The sequence below is a fragment of the Sorex araneus genome, chromosome 3, assembly GCF_027595985.1.
Source record: "Sorex araneus isolate mSorAra2 chromosome 3, mSorAra2.pri, whole genome shotgun sequence".
NCBI lineage: Eukaryota > Metazoa > Chordata > Mammalia > Eulipotyphla > Soricidae > Sorex > Sorex araneus.
In genome coordinates this window covers 165,479,855-165,497,218 of record NC_073304.1, presented here as the reverse complement: position 1 = coordinate 165,497,218, position 17,364 = coordinate 165,479,855, and the positions used below count along the sequence as shown (strand labels likewise).

Genomic DNA, 17,364 nt, shown 5'->3' with positions numbered 1-17,364 from the left:
TAGACTGGGAGAGCTGGGAGGTGAGCGGAGCCACAGAGGCAGATGCTGATGCTCCGGGGAAAGTGAGGTTAAGAGCCCAGAGGAGAACACTCAGGAGCTCGGAGAGCTGTTCAGGGGGCCTGAGGTGAACACCGAGAGGGCAAGCATTCGTGTCGGCCCCAGCTCTCAGCACTGAGCTGGGGAGATAACGAAGAGATGAAGGGGGATGACTCTGTTTCAATGTCCCCTGAGCACAGAGCTGGGAGAAGCCCCAGAGCACTGTGGGGTGGCTCCAAACCAACTAACCAACCAACCAACCAACGAAACAAATCCCCAGCACACAGGGTCCAGCACATGGCTGGCGCTTAAAAGTAAAAAATAGGGCACACATATGCTTCCTGAGCCCACGTGCTGCCTGTGCCCATGTGTTGCTGCCCGGCACATGTGGCGTCAGAGCACATGCCGCCCACATCTCGGCTTATGAGATATGTACTTTCATACTGAATGCTCGGACATATTCTCTGGCTCTCTCTCCTCTCTGGAGAAGCCCGTGCTCTCTCTTGAGTGCATCTCTATCTCATCTCTCTCTCTCTTTCTCTCTCTCTCTCCCCATCTTCCTGGCTCTCTCTCCTCTCTGGAGAAGCCCATGCTCTCTCTTGAGTCCATCTCTATCTCATCTCATCTCTCTCTCTCCCCCCATCTTCCACAAAACTTCAAATGAAATCCATTATATTTCAAAACAAGAAAAGATAAAAAAAAATATGAGAGAAAAACAGAAGAGACCCTTCCAAGAAGATGATGACCATAGGGTCACATTGGAAAAAAGCCAAACAAACAAAACACCCAAATGAAAGCCATGAACCAGTACTCAGGATCCAGCTACAAAAGAAAGAACTCACCAGCTGTTCCTCGGGATTGACTCCTGGCTCGCACAGGGCCAAGGGTCTCTCCTGTTCATCTTCGGGTAAGGATCCATTGAGCAATAAGGCCTGAAAACCAGAAAGGCAGAGAGAAACAAGATCCATTGGACATCTGAGTCCAGAGCTGAGCTGGGTAAACTTACCCCATGTTGAAATCACAGCCTGGTTCCCTCTCATAAACTCCTTTGGAAGTTTCAATGTTCCACTTCGAAGTACCCCTGATAGCCCACCCAGGTATAGCTCATGCACTCGGCTCCTCATCTCTCTGGATGCACCAAGAATCCTTTTTTTGAGCCTGTTTCTTTTTTTTTTTTTTTTCTTTTTGGGTCACACCTGGCAATGCACAGGGGTTACTCCTGGCTCTGCACTCAGGATAATCACCTCTGGCGGTGCTCAGAGTATCATATGGGATGCTGGGAATTGAACCCAGGACAGCCACGTGCAAGGCAAACACCCTACCCACTGTACTATTGCTCCAGCCCCTTGAGCCTGTTTGTTGGCCCCAGAAAACAATCTAAAATAAACTTAGCTTTCAGCAGTGACAGTTCAAGCTTCTCAAACTAGAATGGTTACAGGTGGGGAAGTGAACTAAAACTATCCTGGCCTGGAGGTCTGCCAGAGAGTAAAGCACTGGCTGGAAATCAGAAAGAGGGCAGAGGTTAAGGCGCTAGCCTTGCATCCCACAGAACCCACTTTGAACCTCCAGCACCACATATAGTCACCTAAGCACGAAGCCGAGGGTTGCTCCTGAGCACAGAGCCAAAAAAAGCCCCTAAGCACTGCAAGATATAGTGCAAATAAAACAACGGTGATAACAACAACAATAATAAAATAAAGAACTGATTTATTGGGTGGATTTGTTTCAGGGAGTCACACTCAATGCTATCTAGGGGACCGTGTGGTGCCAGGGAACAAGTCCAGGGTTCTCACATGAAAAGCTGCAACGCCAGACCTTGGATCCATCTTCCTGGCCAAAGTTACTGTAGCATTGTATCACTGTCACCCCGTTGTTCATCGATTTGCTCACGCGGGCACCAGTAACGTCTCCATTGTGAGACTTGTTGTTACTGTTTTTGGCATATCGAATACGCCACGGGTAGCTTGCCAGGCTCTGCCATGCGGGCCAGATACTCTCGGTAGCTTGCCGGGACGGAGGAATTGAACCCGGGTCAGCTGCGTGCTTGGCACATGCCCTACCCACTGTGCTATTGCTCCAGCAAATATCCTTACACTGACTACAAAGTTACATTGTATTAACTGTGCTTTAATAATTCTGCATTTTTACTAAGGTAACCTGAATACAACCAGAAGGAAAACATATCTACAAAGAAATGTTTCACTCATTTCCAACTCCCAAACCAAGATTTGCTTTCAAATGTGTGGAGGTGGTACTCCTGGCACTGAGCACAGAGATCACTCCTTCCAGGTTCAGCGGACCATAATGGATGCTGGGGCTCAAACCTAGGTCAACCATGTGCAAAGCAAGCACCTCACCTGTTGTACTATCTCATAGGCTCCCCATTTCATTGTTGTAAAGAGAGCCCCCTAAATTGCATCCTTTAGCACTCACAAAACTTGAATCAGGGGGCTGGAGTGATAGCACAGCAGGTAGGGCATTTGCCTTGCACGAGACCAACCCGGGTTCGAATCCCAGCATCCCATATGGTCCCCTGAGCACCGCCAAGGGTGATTCCTGAGTGCAGAGCCAGGAGTGACCCCTGTGCATCGCCGGGTGTGACCCAAAAAGAAAAAAAAAAACTTGAATCGGTTCTACAGGTAGGTATTATGAGGCCTGTCAGCTCATTAAAAGAATCTTAAATGTGTCCCCATTTTATGTGGTGATTCTGATCAAATCCAATCAAGAGTTTGAGGTTAAAGATATAACAGATATAACACAAGTTTGATCACAAATGGCACAGGGCCTATGAAAACATTTTTTTAAAATCCAGCCACTAGAAGGTCTAGCAATAATTAATAATAAAAACTTAGTGAATCAAATTACTTTAATTGTGCTACAGAGTTGTGGCAAGAGGTCCGGATAAGTCTAAGAATCAACTAAGCAAAGTAATTTGATTTGGCAAGAGGTCTGGATAAGCCTAAGAATCAACTAAGCAAAGTAATTTGATTAAGTCTAAGACTCAAATAACCAGAGTAATTTGATTCATTAAACTTTATTACATAGAGGTAAGGCAGACTGCTAAGTGAGAAGCTGAGATGAAACCCCGTTCATCACTGAAAGAGTTAAGAAGCCCAGGATGCATGTGAGCCCCATTGTCTCCTACCAGGGAACTGAATTCTCTTTGTGATCATGTGGCTATGATTTAGAACTCCTCCTTTGCAAGGATGATGACTTTCTGCCTATCGATCTTCTTTTTCCATCTCACGTGCCCAAGTTCTCCCAGACTGAAAAATGCAACCCAACCCGCACGCCAAACTGAGGAGCATAGACCTCACATTGTCCTGGGAAAAACCTGGTCGGTCTCATCCTCCAAGTTCTCCCTCCCCGCGTTAATGCTTCCCATTTAAAGGGCAGCGCGCTCACACGCAAACCACCGCATTAATGAAGCCAGTCCTGAAAGGAGCGGCAGTAAAGGGACCCAAGAGGTCTCCAAGGCCAGACTTCTGAAAAGTACAGAGCAAAAGGGGAAAGTCAACAGCTCCGCCTGGAATGTTCAGGCAGTAAACACGGCTGCAGCCCTCCCCAGCTCCAGGGGCATAGATTATGCAAATGATCTTCACCCAGCACCAATCTTCTCTCCTCTTTGGAACCCTTTGTGTCCCCACCCAGAGGCTGGCAGGCTGCGAACACGCCTTCCAGCGCCTGCAGGCTGCCAGAGCCGCTCACATAATGTGGGCTTTGTTTACGTGTCCATAAATATTTGACAATTCCAAAGCAGCGCCGTTCCCAGCACGCACCGAAAGAAATATTCCGAGGCGATTTCAGGGTCATGGATGCCCTACAAACAGTCCCCCCAAACAGGGTCAGACATACAAAGACGGAGGATGGAGGCGGGGAGGGGTCGAGGTGGGAACCATCAGGCTGGGCACCTAAGTCAAGTGGGTGGGTGGGCCTGGGGAGAATGAAAAGCTGGGGTTGAAAGTAAAGGGAAAATTAAAGAAAGGGCCAGGCTGGCGCAACGAAGACCTTTTTCACATGACCGCAATGCCGTGGAAGCCGCTTGGGAACGCACCGGGGTGAGCTAACCCTCCTTAGGGCCAGATCCCAGTGGAAATCTGCATATTCCTTATGTGAACTGGCTTCCTGCTAGGAGAGAATTCCTGGGTGAACCCCCCTGACTTGTCATGGTCCCATTCTTTGGAGGAAAGCGCAGGTCTGGAACTCAGAGAGGGAAGAAAACTCCACCTAGGAAGCATAAAGCCAGGGGCCGGGATAGAGGGCAACCAAGGTTCCCCGGTCCCCAGGAATCCTTACAGCTGTCCTGCAATCCGGAGCCCGGAATGTGTAGATAAGGGAACTCACTTCTGAAAAAGTGCCTGCTCCGCAGGTAAACACCTGCAGTTGCTCAACTCTGACCTCTGGGACTTATTTTTCAGAGAGATCGACAGCTCAAAAAGAAATCACAACAATCGATTGGAGGAACAACCAGATGGGAAGCAGTACCTGCAATCCTGAGATCATTTTCTTCGCTTCCTCCATTTCTTTTTCTAAATGTTCCTGTTGTTCCAACAGCTGTTCTTCCCATGAAGTCTCCAGGTAAGTTCCGGGGCTTCCTGGTTGCCAGTCTCGGGATAAGGGGGAGTCTGTCTCCTCTACAAAGTCAAAGGGGGGAGGACAGTTCATGCTGGAGGGAAAAAACAAGGGCGAGAGAGCAGAGAGAGCAAGAGAGCTTTCCTGTCCTCTGGGTTCCCAGGTCACCTGCCTTCGGAACCTGTCCCCGTGCACAAGCTGTCCACCAGGTGGGGCTGTGATGCAGAAAACCTTGGCTAGAAAAATCAGTCTGCAGTACTCAAAGGATCCTCTGAGCTGGGCAGGGCGCACTCAGTAGGCTGAGCACATGCTTTGCATGCAAGTGGCCCGCATTCGCTTCCTGGTACCGCATCCTCGAACACTGCTAGATGTGTGGCCCCCCAAAACAAGATGCAGAGTCAGACAGGAAGTACAGCAAGTTGCCTTGCACATGTGGCCGACCAGGTTCAATCCCCAGCACCCCAAATGGCCCACCAAGTTCCTCCAGGAGTAATTAATCCCTGAGGCCACAGCCTAGAGAATCATGAAGCGCCAAGCCTGGGACCCTCTCCAACAACAACAATAACAACAACAACAAGGGTAAAGAAGCATTCAGGGCACATATGCTGCCCAAGCCCATGTGCTGCTTTCATCTATGTGGCCGAGCACATGTGGCGTCCGAGCACATCTCCCCTCTTAAGATGTGGACTTTCATGCTTTCCTGTCTAATGCTGAGATGTGTGTAGGGGCTCTCTCCGCCCTTGGAGAAGCCTGGGTTCTCTCTCTCTTTTTTTTTTCCTTTTTGGGTCACACCTGGCAATGACAGGGGTTACTCCTGGCTCTGCACTCAGGAATCACCCCTGGAAGTACTTGGAGGACCATATGGGATGCTGGGAATCGAACCCGGGTTGGACGTATTCAAGGCAAACGCCCTACCCGCTGTTCTATTGCTTCAGCCCCCAGGTTCTCTCTTGAGCACGATACTTTCCACTCTCTCCCACTTTCTCTCCTCCTTCCCTTCAAAACTTGCAAATATAATATATAATCTGTTTTACTTCAAAAAAAAAGAAGAAAGAAAGAAAGAAAGGAAGGAAGGAGGAAAGAAGGAAAGAAAGAAGGAAAGAAAGAAAGAAGGAAAGAAAGAAGGAAGGAAAGAAGAAGCATTCAGTTGCCTTCCTTGGGAGTCTGGGTCTGGAGTCTCCAGATTTCAACTCTGACCTCTCTAGAGCTGACATTCCTAGAGTTTGACTCTGGCAGGTAAAAACAAACAGAAAAGCCATCAGGGACAGCGAAAACAAAATTCCTATCAGTGGCACTGGAGCTTCAGCGGCTTCCGGGACCTCATTCCTCTGGCTCTCCCCACTGGGGTCACAGAACACCTTTCACTGCCTAAGTCCCACAGGACTCCCACCAACACAAGTATTCTCGAACCAACTTCTCCATCTCTCCCCTCTTTAGTCTCACCTTCTACTGCCTCCAAGTTCTCTCCTCTGACTTCCTTAAGGGAGACACTGTAAGGAGGGCACATACTGAGGAGTATATTTACAACATGGGACACATATGTATGGTGTGCATATTTATGAACTGCAAAGACAAAGCTGTGACTGATTGCACTGCAAAGGGTCAGGAATGATTTCTCCTATTTAACTGCATGCAGTGCTGTTATAATTGTTCTCTTTCTTTCTTCTGGACCACACTGATTGGTGCTCAGGGCTTACTCCTGGCCCTGCATCCAGGGGCTCCTGCAGGGCTCAGGGGCCTTCTGCAGAGGAGGCGAGAGAACTCATGCAAACCAAGTGCGCTACCCACTGGACTATCTCTCTGGCCCCTGAAGTGCTATTTGCAAGGCAGAGGGGAATGATCCAGAAGAGTATAGGCCCCTCTAAGAAAGTTTCTCCAAGCATACACATGAATAAAAATATAACCCTTTTTAGCTGTGTAGATCAGATGAGGCAGCACAGAGGTAAGGGCCTGTGGTGTTCTGCAGGCTCATGGTTGGCAGGCAGTTCTCCCTCCAGTGCCCTGAGTTCTAAGTAGCATACACCCCCAGTTCTGTGGGCCTCCTTCCAGGGTGGAATGGGGGCACAGGGCCTGGGAGGATATGATTCCAGTTTTCCTTCTGAGGGTTTCCATTTCATCCCAAGCCTAATTGGGTGAGTAAAACTCAGTATCATGCATTTTGCCCCTTCCATGCTGACCTCAAGGTTTACTTAAGGAAAAGGGGAGCCAGAGAGTAAGAGAGAGAGAGCCAGAGAGTTGTTAAGGTGCTTGCCTTGCATGTGACTGACCCAGGTTCGATCCCTGATAACTAATAAGGTCCCCTGAGCACCACCAGAAATGATCCCTGAGCCAGAAAATCACACAAAAAAGAGGGGCTGGGAATGTAGATTAGAGACTGAACACAATGGCCACTCAACACCTTTACTGCAAACCACAACACCTAATCAGAGATAGAGAACAAAAGGGAATACCCTGCCATAGTGGCAGTGTGGGGTGGGGGGAGATGGGACTAGGGAGGGTGGGAGGGATGCTGGGTTTACTGGTGGTGGAGAATGGGCACTGGTGAAGGGATGGGTTCTTGAACTTTGTATGGGGGAAACATGAGCACAAAAATGTATAAATCTGTAACTGTACCCCCACGGTGATTCACTAATAAAATTAAAAAAAAAGAGGGGCTGGAGCAATAGTACAGTGGGGAGGGCATCTGCCTTGCATGTGGCCAACCCGGGTTCGATTCCCAGCATCCCATATGGTCCTCCGAGCACTGCCAGGAGTAATTCCTGAGTGCAGAGCCAGGAATAGCCCCTGAGCACTGCTGGGTGTGACCAAAAAAAAAAATACACAAACAAGGAAGAAAACAGAAGCCTCTCAGAGGGAGGAAGAAGTCCAAACAGAGGGTACCCGGGGGTCCTTCCAGGTCCTTCCTCCAAGCCCCACAGAGACCAGGGGTCTCTCCTGCACATTCTCAGGGCACTTCAGGCTCCTAATCTTTTTTTTTTTTTTTTTGCTTTTTTGGGTCACACCTGGTGATGCACAGGAGTTACCTTTGGCTCTGCACTCAGGAATTACTCCTGGCGATGCTCAAGGGACCATATGGGATGCTGGGAATCGAAGCTGGGTCGGCCGCATGCAAGGCAAATGCCCCACCCGCTGTGCTATCGCTCCAGCCCCCAGGCTCCTACTCTTTTGGGAACTCCAGAAAAGTGCTGGCATGATTTGTCTTGCAAAGGGACAGTAAACACTGTGTCCCTGAAAGAACAAGGCTCTAATGTTTCTGTGCAAGGCAGCTGCTGAGGGGCAGCTCGACAACGCTGCCCTCAGCGTTCTGACAGCTAAGACCTCAGACAAGTCACTCTGCAAGAGGATGACCACGTTCACAGGTTCGAAGCTGGCAGCCCCCTAGAGCTGGGCCTGCATGCTCCCCCACAAGCTCTTCAAATTTGGTAGAATCCCTTAAGCCAACCCAGGGAGAGGGAGCAATCATACCTGTTCGATTATCTATTCCTTCCGAGGGAACAATCACAAAACCGGCCTTCTCTTCTGACTGAGTTATAATGGATTCGCTCTTTGCACTGTGGACAGGACTGGGTGAAGTCAGGCTGTGAGGGAAGGAAAAGGAAGAGAAACAGTATTACAGACACTTGTTTCTAAGTCATTTTTAAACACAGACCCAAGGGACCGGATGTTCTTTAATGTGTTTTTTGGTGTTTTTTTTTTTTTGTGGTGGTTAGGAAAACACCCGGAAGTACTCAAGATTTACTCATGACTCTGTGCTCAGGAATCACTCCTAACAGTGCTATGGGATGCCAGGGATCAAACCCCGGTTGGCCACAAGCAAAGCAACCACCCTTCTTGCTGTACCCTTCCCGCTCGGGTCCAAGGCAGGTTCCTGCACTCCTACAACAGTTGCTGGCCTAGCATAAGAATAAACATCTGCTGGGGCTGGGGAGACAGCCCAATGGATTGAACATTGGTTTCGTACGCACGAAGCCCATGCTTGATTCCCAGTACTGCATGGTCCCCTAAGTACCATCAGAAGTGATCCCCACGGGCCAGAGTGATAGTACAGTAGGTAGGTGTTTGCCTTGCACATGGCTGATCCAGTTCAATCCCCGGCAACCCATATGGTCCCCCAAGCACAGCCAGGAGTAACTCCTGAGTGCAGAGCCAAGAGTAACCCCTGAGGATCACTGGGTGTGACTCAAATAGCAAAAAAAAAAAAAAAAAAAAGTGATCCCTAAACCACAAGCAGGAAATAGTGCCTGGACTATTATCTTGGTTTTCCAGTTTTCCAGGACTGGAAAACCAAGATAATCCACAAAAATAACATTACAATAATGAACTTGAATAAAATGAAAACCAAGTAAATGAACTGGTTAGTTTTAGAAATTCTTTTCTATAAAAGGATGCCTCTAATTTAAGTTTAATTCACCAAGTGATGATGTATCAGGAACACAGGTAATGTAGCACTTTAAATAATTGTTTTTCAGGACAGTGCGATAGTACAACGGGTAGGACACTTGCCTTGCATGTGACCAACCAGGATTTGATTCCTGGCATTCCATATGCTCCCCCAGGTCTGTTAGGAGTTATTCCGGAGTGCTGAACCAGGAATAGACTTTAAGCACCACCAAAACAAATGAACAAAAACAGAATTCTGTTTTGTTTGTTTACCACCATCTCTGTGCCCAACTGAAGAATCTGATGTCTTATGTGTCTTGGTAGCTTTGGGCGCTGGAGGAAATCTGCTCGGAGTATATGACCTCTTGGAGACAACAGGCATCCCACAGAGTAATCATGACAGATCAGCACTGGGCTGAAGCCAGAGGAGTGATGGGGAGCACTTTCTGGAGTGTAGACAGTGCCAGGCGGAGAGAGGGCTCAGCGATACGTCAACAATGACAGCACGTGATAAGAAAAAGAGTAACTTGGGCCAGAAAGACACCACAAGGAGGGGTAAGATGTTTGCCTTGCATGCATCTAATACCAATCGGATCCCCAGCACTCCACACGGTCCCCCGAGCACGACAAAGGGTGATCCCTAAGCACAGAGCCAGAAATAAACTCTGAGGACTGCTGGGTATGCTCTCCCAAAAAAACATTTTTTAAAAAGAAATAAAGGGTAATTTGGATGGGGGAGAGAGCAAGTGGTAGTGCACAAGTCACATACTGTGGAGCTCCCCGCATTTGAACTCCATCACTCCACAGTCAGGTGTAATCCCGGTTCTCCCACCCCACCCCCTGCCACACACACACACACACACACACACACACACACACACACACACACACACACACACACACACACACACACACACACACATTGCCAGTGACTCAGCAAAGCTGATGAGGCCCCTTATAAAAATTTAAAAATAGGGGAGACGGCTCAGTAGGCTGAAACACAGAAGGCCCAAGTTTCATCCCTGGCATTGAATGATCCCCTGAATACTGCTGGGAGCAAGCATCAAGCTGGGAGTAGCCCGTGAGTACTCCTAGGCGTTAACTCCAAACCCCAAAATTTAATTAAAACAGGTCAGAGGGGCAGTAAAGGGGTTAAGGCGCTTCCTTTGTGATTTGGTCAACTTCAATTCAATCCTAAGCATTGCATATTATTCCCTGAGCCACACTAGTTATAAGCCCTGAGCACTTCCAGGTATAACCCACCCACCCCTAAATTAAATAAAAATAAAAACATGAAGAAGGGCCAAGTCAAAGTTGTGGCGCATAGGTCGTCCCCCTGCAAAACTGATGCTGGCATTGCTGGATGTAGCCCTGTTGGTCCCTAAATATTGCAGGGAGTAGCCCCAATAGGAATGAAAAAATATTAATTTATAAAAAACACTGAAGACGATGCTAGAGCAATAGTGCAGTGAGTAAGAAGTTTGCCTTTATGTGACCGGCCTGCGTTCAATCCCTAGCATCCCACATGGACCACAAGCCCGCCAGGAGTGATCCCTGAGCGCAGAGCCAGGAGTAAGCCCTGAGCAACCTTGAATACCATCAGAGGTGGCCCCAAAACCAAAAAAAAAAAGAGAAAAATTATAAACAAATTCAATAAACTTTAAAATATGAGAGAAAACCAATTTGATCTAAAGAAAAAAGGGGGGGCCGGAGCAATAGCACAGCGGGTAGGGCGTTTGCCTTGCACGCGGCCGACCCGGGTTCGATCCCCGGCATCCCATATGGTCCCCCAAGCACTGCCAGGAGTAATTCCTGAGTGCAGAGCCAGGAGTAACCCCTGAGCATCGCTGGGTGTGACCCAAAAAGCAAAAAAAAAAAAGAAAAAAGGGGAAGTTTTCTAGGAGATGATAATGGTTGATTTGCTTTATTCCCATCAAAGTCTTTTTGTTGTTGTTTGTTTTGGGGGCACACCCGGCAGTTCTCAGGTGCTCAGGGCTTTCTCCTGGCGCAGCGATTACTCCCAGTGGGCTCAAGACTATTTGGGTGCCGGATATTGAACCTGGGTCAGTTGTGTGCAAGGTAAACGTCCTATGCTGTACTATCGCCCATCAAAGTCATTCTTATCTCTGTCACCTGCAACCTCCCCTCCCAATCATCTGAAGCTCTGATTACCTGGCAGACTTGGAAGAACCTGTTAAGTTTCTCAGAGGGCAGAGCCTCAGACATGCAACAACGCGTGGGAGTGTGAGGGGGCGGCACGGGAGGGAGCAACCTCTTCTACACACCCCACCTTGAGAACTTCAACAACGAAACAATCTCCAATCTCCAGGGCTCCAGGGGCTGCGGGCCCACCTCTCCTCCACCCCTCAAATTCCTTCCAAATTCATCACCCGGACAACAGGGAAAGCGTCTCGGGTTCACTGACCCACTTAATGTGGCGCTGAGGTCTCCCCGGCTAATCCTCACAGGCTCCATTAGGAGTTAACTTCAGGTCTACTTCTGGTCTTCCGAGAAACCAGTCGGAGGGGAACAGCCTCTGGCAGCCAGAATTTCGCCTCCCTCACACACCCCAGGGTTTCCGCACTTGGAGGAAGGGAGAGAATAAATTCAACGTGTCCCTCCTTCTCAGGGTCACAGAAAAATATGTGAAGTATTTTGCTACTTCATATGAAACGAAATCACTCAACCCTATCCGGGAGATCTACAACCCACAGGGGCAGGAGGGGTGGAGAACAGCAAAAGTATTTAGAACAGCTCGTTGCTTTACAAACTTTCTTCCACTGAACTGATATCTGACTTGCAGGTCATCAAGCATTTGCAGTGGGGATGGGGGTGGAAGGGAAACTGGGGACTTTGGCCGAGGAAAGTGGACACTGGTGAAAGGATGGGTGCCTGAACATTGTAAGGCTGAAACAAACTCGGTCATCAACAACTTTGTCACTGTGTCTGTCATGGTGATTCAATCAATTTAAAAATTAGGGGAAACTTTTTTTTTTTTTGAAGAATTTGTAGGCTGGCTCTTCAAGTTCATGTTCTTCTCCCTTGAACCCGGATCTACCTTGTATACCTTGGAGAAGCCCGTGTTCTCTCTTTGGCACAGCCACATACCTCTCTCTTTCTCTCCCTTCACATCGCTAACATCTTTCTAAATAAGTTAGTACAGCGGGTTGAGCTCTTGCCTTGTATGTGGCCAACACAGGTTCGGTCTCCCACACCCCATCTGCTCCCTGATCCCTGAGCACAGAGTAAGCTCTACACACGGCGGAGCATGGCCAAACACACACACACACACACACACACACACACACACACACACACACAGTTTGCAATTGGGCTGAAGAGAGTACTGTGGGTAAGGTGCATACTTTGCAGGCAGCTGCCTGACTTGGGTTCAATCCCCAATACCCCATACCCATACCCATAGGGTCCCCCAAGCCCTGCACAGAGTCCTGAGTACATCCCCTTGTGGCTTGCCCACTGCCTGCCAAACACACACACACACACACACACACACACACACAATTTGCAACTGGGCTGAAGAGAGTACTATGGGTAAGGTGCATACTTTGCAAGCAGCTGCCTGACTTGGGTTCAATCCCCAGTACCCCATACCCCATAGGGTCCCCCAAGCCCTGCACTGAGTCCTGAAGTACATCCCCGTGTGGCTTGTCCACTGCCTGCCAAACACACACACACACACACACACACACACACCCCAAGAATTCCCATCTGGAGAAGCAGGGGTCTAAGGCACGATGATGCTGATAAGAACAGACCAAAGACTGCAGCATTCGCCGGCTTCCAGAGATGGGGGTCCAAGTGCAGACGGAGGCCTGCCACCCCGCTCCCCTTAGAAACCCGCAGCCGACACTTCCTCAGCTGGCAGAGGCGCTGCGGTTGGCCGGTGGCCCCCCTGCATGTGTCTGCTCCGCGGTGGGGTACGTGAGAGACAAAGGGGGGGCCTGGGAGGCAGCGCGTGAAGCGGGGCTGCAGGGAGAAGCGCTTTCCTGCGAGCAGAGACGCATGCTCGGCTCCACCTTCGCGCGCTCCCAAATAAGGGCAGGAGGAGGCCGGGGGAGTGGCAGCGCCGGGAGAGGAAAACAACATTTCTCTTTCTTGAATTCAGGCTGCCAGTGTGCGGGGCAGAGGCAAGACCCTGAAAGGAGGCGGCGGAGTGCAGCGGGAGGGCCCCCGCGCTGGAAATCCCGCAGGCACCTGTCCCAGCAGGCCGGTGCGGGCTCCCGAGCGGGAGCTGAAGGCTGAGCAGTCTCCGCCTCAGGCCGGAGAAAAGTGCTTTGCTGCTAATTAATTCTCCGCTCCGGGCGCTCTCCGATTGGCGGAAAAACCGTATTTTCTAACAAGTACCTAATACCCTAGCTGCCACCATAATCCTCTCCGCAGTCAGGGTCCAAGTGATTTACAAATCGGGTCCGACTGATTCATTTCGTAATCCCCAAAGGTCCACCGCTCTCTCTGCCAAGCTCAATTTATCAGACAAGCAATCTCCCGGCGAATTAGAATCAAATCCTTTTTTTAAAAAAAATTACCGAACGGGTAATGGGCTATAAGAATCCTGCTGGCTACTGGGGGGCCCTCCTTAGTTAACGACAAGGCGGTTAAATTCAGTGCCCCTTATTCCCTCATCCCCACCCCCACCCCCGCTGCCTCCAGTGCCGAAACACACTACTCGCAGTGACAATCCCAGGCCAGCAGCCCGATCGCCCCCAGTACAGCGCTCCCCCCCCTCCACTACCCCCCGCCTCGGCCCCCAGCCCCGGCTGCACCCCACCAGCACCCTCCAATCTGGGGCCCGGCTTTCTCCACCCCTCCCCGAGCCCCCCACTTGCAAACCCCAAGTGACCTCCGCTCACCATTTGACTTGTGTCCCTCCCATGGTCCCCCTCCGGCTCCGGCTTCAGCGAGCCTGCTTCCTCGGGTGCGGCAGGAGGCGGAGAATCTCCGGGCTCCCCAATTCGGGCATGTCTCCCCGCGCGGGAGCGCGAGGAACCCCTGCACGGGCCGTCCGGCGAGGAGCGCGGCGGGAGCGCGGCGCGCGGGGATGCTCGCAGGGATGCTCACGGGTCCGGGGCGCGCCGTCCGGGCCGCTCAGACGCTGCCGCAGCCCGGTCTGGGCGGAAGCTGCCTCCCCTGGCGGGCGGGCGGCCCCCGGCAGCGGCATCGCCCAGCGCGCGGCCGCGCGGCTCCGGGCAAGCCCCCGGGCGCGGGCATCTCACCCCATGTCCCGCCCGCCCGGCCGGGGGGGACACTGCCCGCCGCTCGGGTCGCCCGCGGCCGCGGCTGTGCGGGTGATCGCCGCCCCTTGCCGCCTCTCGGGCGCCCCTCCCCGCCCCGCGCCCCTCCCCGGGCTGTCACCCGTCGCTTCCCACCCTGGAGCTGGCCGCGGCAAGGCTGGGACTGGCCGGGCGGGGAAGCTGGATAGTGTCCGGGAGGGGTGGGGGGCGCGGGCGGGCGGGGAGTGCGCGGGGATCGGCGGTCCCCGTCCTGCGAGCCCAGCGCGCAATCGGTGGCTTCTGCGCTCTGCCCCCTCCTTTCGCGGACACTGGGGTCGGGTCAGGTCTCCGCCACCTGGCGGGAGGGGGCCCGGGCGCGGTGAGGACGCAGTGTCCCCCTCCCCCTTGGGATCCCCCCGCCACCACCGCACACGCGCCCGGAAGCCCGCCGCAAGCCTATCTCCTCCCACCTTCCCCCCTGGCGGTCTATGTTTTCTTTTTTGCAGCTAAGGATGTTTTTGCTCGGATACAGTGCGGGCTGACCCGAGGTCGGCGGAGCAACAGGCGGGCGGGTAGGGCTGCGCCAGGGGGCCACGGCTGGGTCAGGAGGACCCGGAGGAAGGGGCAGACACCCGGGACCTTTGCTCTCGTCCTCCACGCCAAGCCCAGGTACGAGTCACAACCCCTGGCATTGGTGTGTGGAGGGTGACACTGAGGATGCGACTAGGTGCTCAGAGAACACGCCCAAGCCAGGAATGCCAGCGCTCATCCCAAGAAGACAGGGCTAGGGGCTGCTGCGAGTGTCCAGGGCCGTAGCGGGTGCCCAGGGCCCCACATATATATAAGGCACCAAGCCCTGAGTTAGCCTTCTCCAGTCTCCATCGCTAAGACCCCCCCAAAAAAAATCATAATAATTTTTTTTCTAATGGCAAAGTCAGGAAGTACTGAAATGACAGGCCAGGTCACTCCTAGAATCACCGCCCTCACTGCAAGGTCCCTAACCACAACCCTGCCAAGGCAGGAAGGAAGCCAGGGCTCCAGGGACAGATTCTGCCCCCACCCTTCCCCACCCCCAGCCTTTCCCTCCAGCTCCAGGCAGCTCCAGTGGCTCAGGGGGATGAAGGGCCTGGAACCATGCAGGAAGTAATAGAAGTCTTTATACATGGAAACTTCCTTTGATTCTGTACCAAATGTTGGCTCCGAGGCAAGCAGGGAGGCAATGGTTCTGACTCTCATTAAAAGCACACCTACCGCTTTAATGGGTACAGGGTTTCCTTGAGGCCTGTGGAAATGTGCCTTTGATCAGCACAGAGGTGGCAGGCACATCAAGAAGGGGCTAGACGCCACCAAGTTGTGCACTTTACAATGACTAATGGTTACTATTAGGTTATGTGATTTAGGGGAGGGGTGTCTGTCTAAAAAAGTACTAAGGGGTTCTGAGAGGCCACTCCCCGAAATACTTGGCTCAGTGGACCAGGTGATGCTGGGAATCAGACCCCAGGCCTCTGGATGCATGGCTTATGCTACAGCCCTTTGAGGCCTCTTTCCAGCCCTGTTAAGTGATTCTTTTAAATAAAATGCATCAATGTTAAAGGGAAAGGCAAATGGCAGTGAAACAAGGCTATCAGTATTAAAACTAAAGAAAGTTATACAGATTACCGGTATATTAAAATATCAGAACAGAAGCTGGAGCCATCATCGAGTGGTTAAAGATGCTTGACCTGTACATGGTCCAGCTGGATTTGATCCTCGGCACCACATATGGTTCCCTGACGGATGATCCCTGAGCACAGAGCCGGGAGTAAGCCCTTAGCACAAAGCAAAAAATACTGGGAAGGGGTTCTATGTGACTTGGCTTTCATGTGTCATAAGAAAAAAAGGGATTTATCAAGCTAAAATAGGATTTCATAGAAGACAAGAAACAGGAAGGCAAAGATCCATGATATATATATACATGAGCCAAGCAGCAACTGGGCTTAACTACCACAGACCGGCTGGGTTGGGGTCTGGTATGAGGAAAAAGGCTAAGCACTCTGTTAAATATGTTTTGGGATGAAATAATTAAATATGTTAACATGATATCCCGAAATGTGTTTACAGCGTGGTTCACACGTGCCAAGAAAGCAGTTGTTTTCTGCTACTATACTTGGCAATGACCAGACTTTTATCACAGACCCATGCTAGAGCCAGTGCACTTGATTCTAAAGTTTCTGTTCTAGACATCGGCCCACCCCAGGAGTGGGGGGAAATGATGAAAGGCGTGACGCGCTTAACCTGCAAACAGGAGGTGTGTTGCATGACACACCCCCCCCACACACACACAAGCACCCCAGCACCAACCGCACGGAAAAGGGAGAAGCAGAGCAATAGTATGGTGAGTGAAGCACTTGCAAGGGAGGGAGAGAAGGAGGGAGGGAGGGAGGGAGGGAGGGAGGGAGGGAGGGAGGGAGGGAGGGAGGGAGGGAAGGGAGAAAGGGAGGAAGGAAGGGAGGGAGGGAGGGAAGGAGGGAGGGAGAGAAAAGAAAGAAAAGTCTACTAATCTGCCCTAATTCTAGTCCTTCAGGCGAAAGTTGGAAACATTCTAACAGGCTCCAACAACTCTGCTTGATTTTTCCTGTTATTCTGAACTTTAACAGAGATTTTGGATCAGGAACAGAGACAATGCCAGGAATTGCTCTCACAAAGCTGCAGATGATTCACAAAGATCAGAACCCTCAGGCTGGTCCCTACAGCCGGTCCCGCCTCCCCGTGGTCCCTGGGGAGCACTAGCTCGGGACAAACCTGGGCACAAACCTTCCGGAAACAGGGAAGTCAGACTTCTGGTAGGGTAGCAGTGCTGAGGGCTACCCCTCCCTCCCCCCTCGGGCTCACTACGCTGAGGGAAAGAGGAAGGTGGCTGTGTCTTAAGTTACAGCTTCAGGCAAAAGCCCCGAAAACCCCCACAGAGCCCGGATGGTGGCGGGGTGGTGGCAGTGGGTACCTGGAGCAGCTGGACTCCGACGGGGACCTCTGCTGCCCTTCGTACTGCTGCACCAGGGCGCGCACGCTCCAGCAGGGGTTCTCGATCTCCTCGTCCATGCTGCTGTTCCTAAGGCCAGGGAGGGCAAGAGTGACAGTGACGGGTGAGAACCAGCCCTTTGCTCAG

General features: G+C 51.4%; 1 protein-coding gene and 1 long non-coding RNA gene across 5 annotated transcripts in view; one reads left to right on the top strand and one right to left on the bottom strand.

The window, feature by feature from the left end:
* Window positions 1-17,364, bottom strand: part of DIXDC1 (DIX domain containing 1) — an 86,488-nt gene that overhangs the window by 25,067 nt on the left and 44,057 nt on the right. For 3 of the 4 annotated variants that reach the window (XM_055130337.1, XM_004604687.2, XM_055130338.1), the window contains exons 5-8: window positions 17,200-17,307; window positions 8,074-8,186; window positions 4,522-4,670; window positions 879-968 (exon numbers count right to left, since the gene is read on the bottom strand). In XM_055130337.1, coding sequence (XP_054986312.1) covers window positions 879-968; window positions 4,522-4,670; window positions 8,074-8,186; window positions 17,200-17,307 — 460 coding nt within the window. Of the gene's footprint in view, window positions 1-878; window positions 969-4,521; window positions 4,671-8,073; window positions 8,187-13,859; window positions 14,628-17,199; window positions 17,308-17,364 lie in introns of those variants that run through there. The other variant, XM_004604688.2, reaches the window with a different exon arrangement.
* On the top strand, window positions 14,709-17,022 carry LOC129403362 (uncharacterized). The gene is made up of 3 exons (XR_008629132.1): window positions 14,709-14,888; window positions 16,439-16,593; window positions 16,775-17,022. It is a non-coding gene; the product is annotated as an uncharacterized LOC129403362 (long non-coding RNA).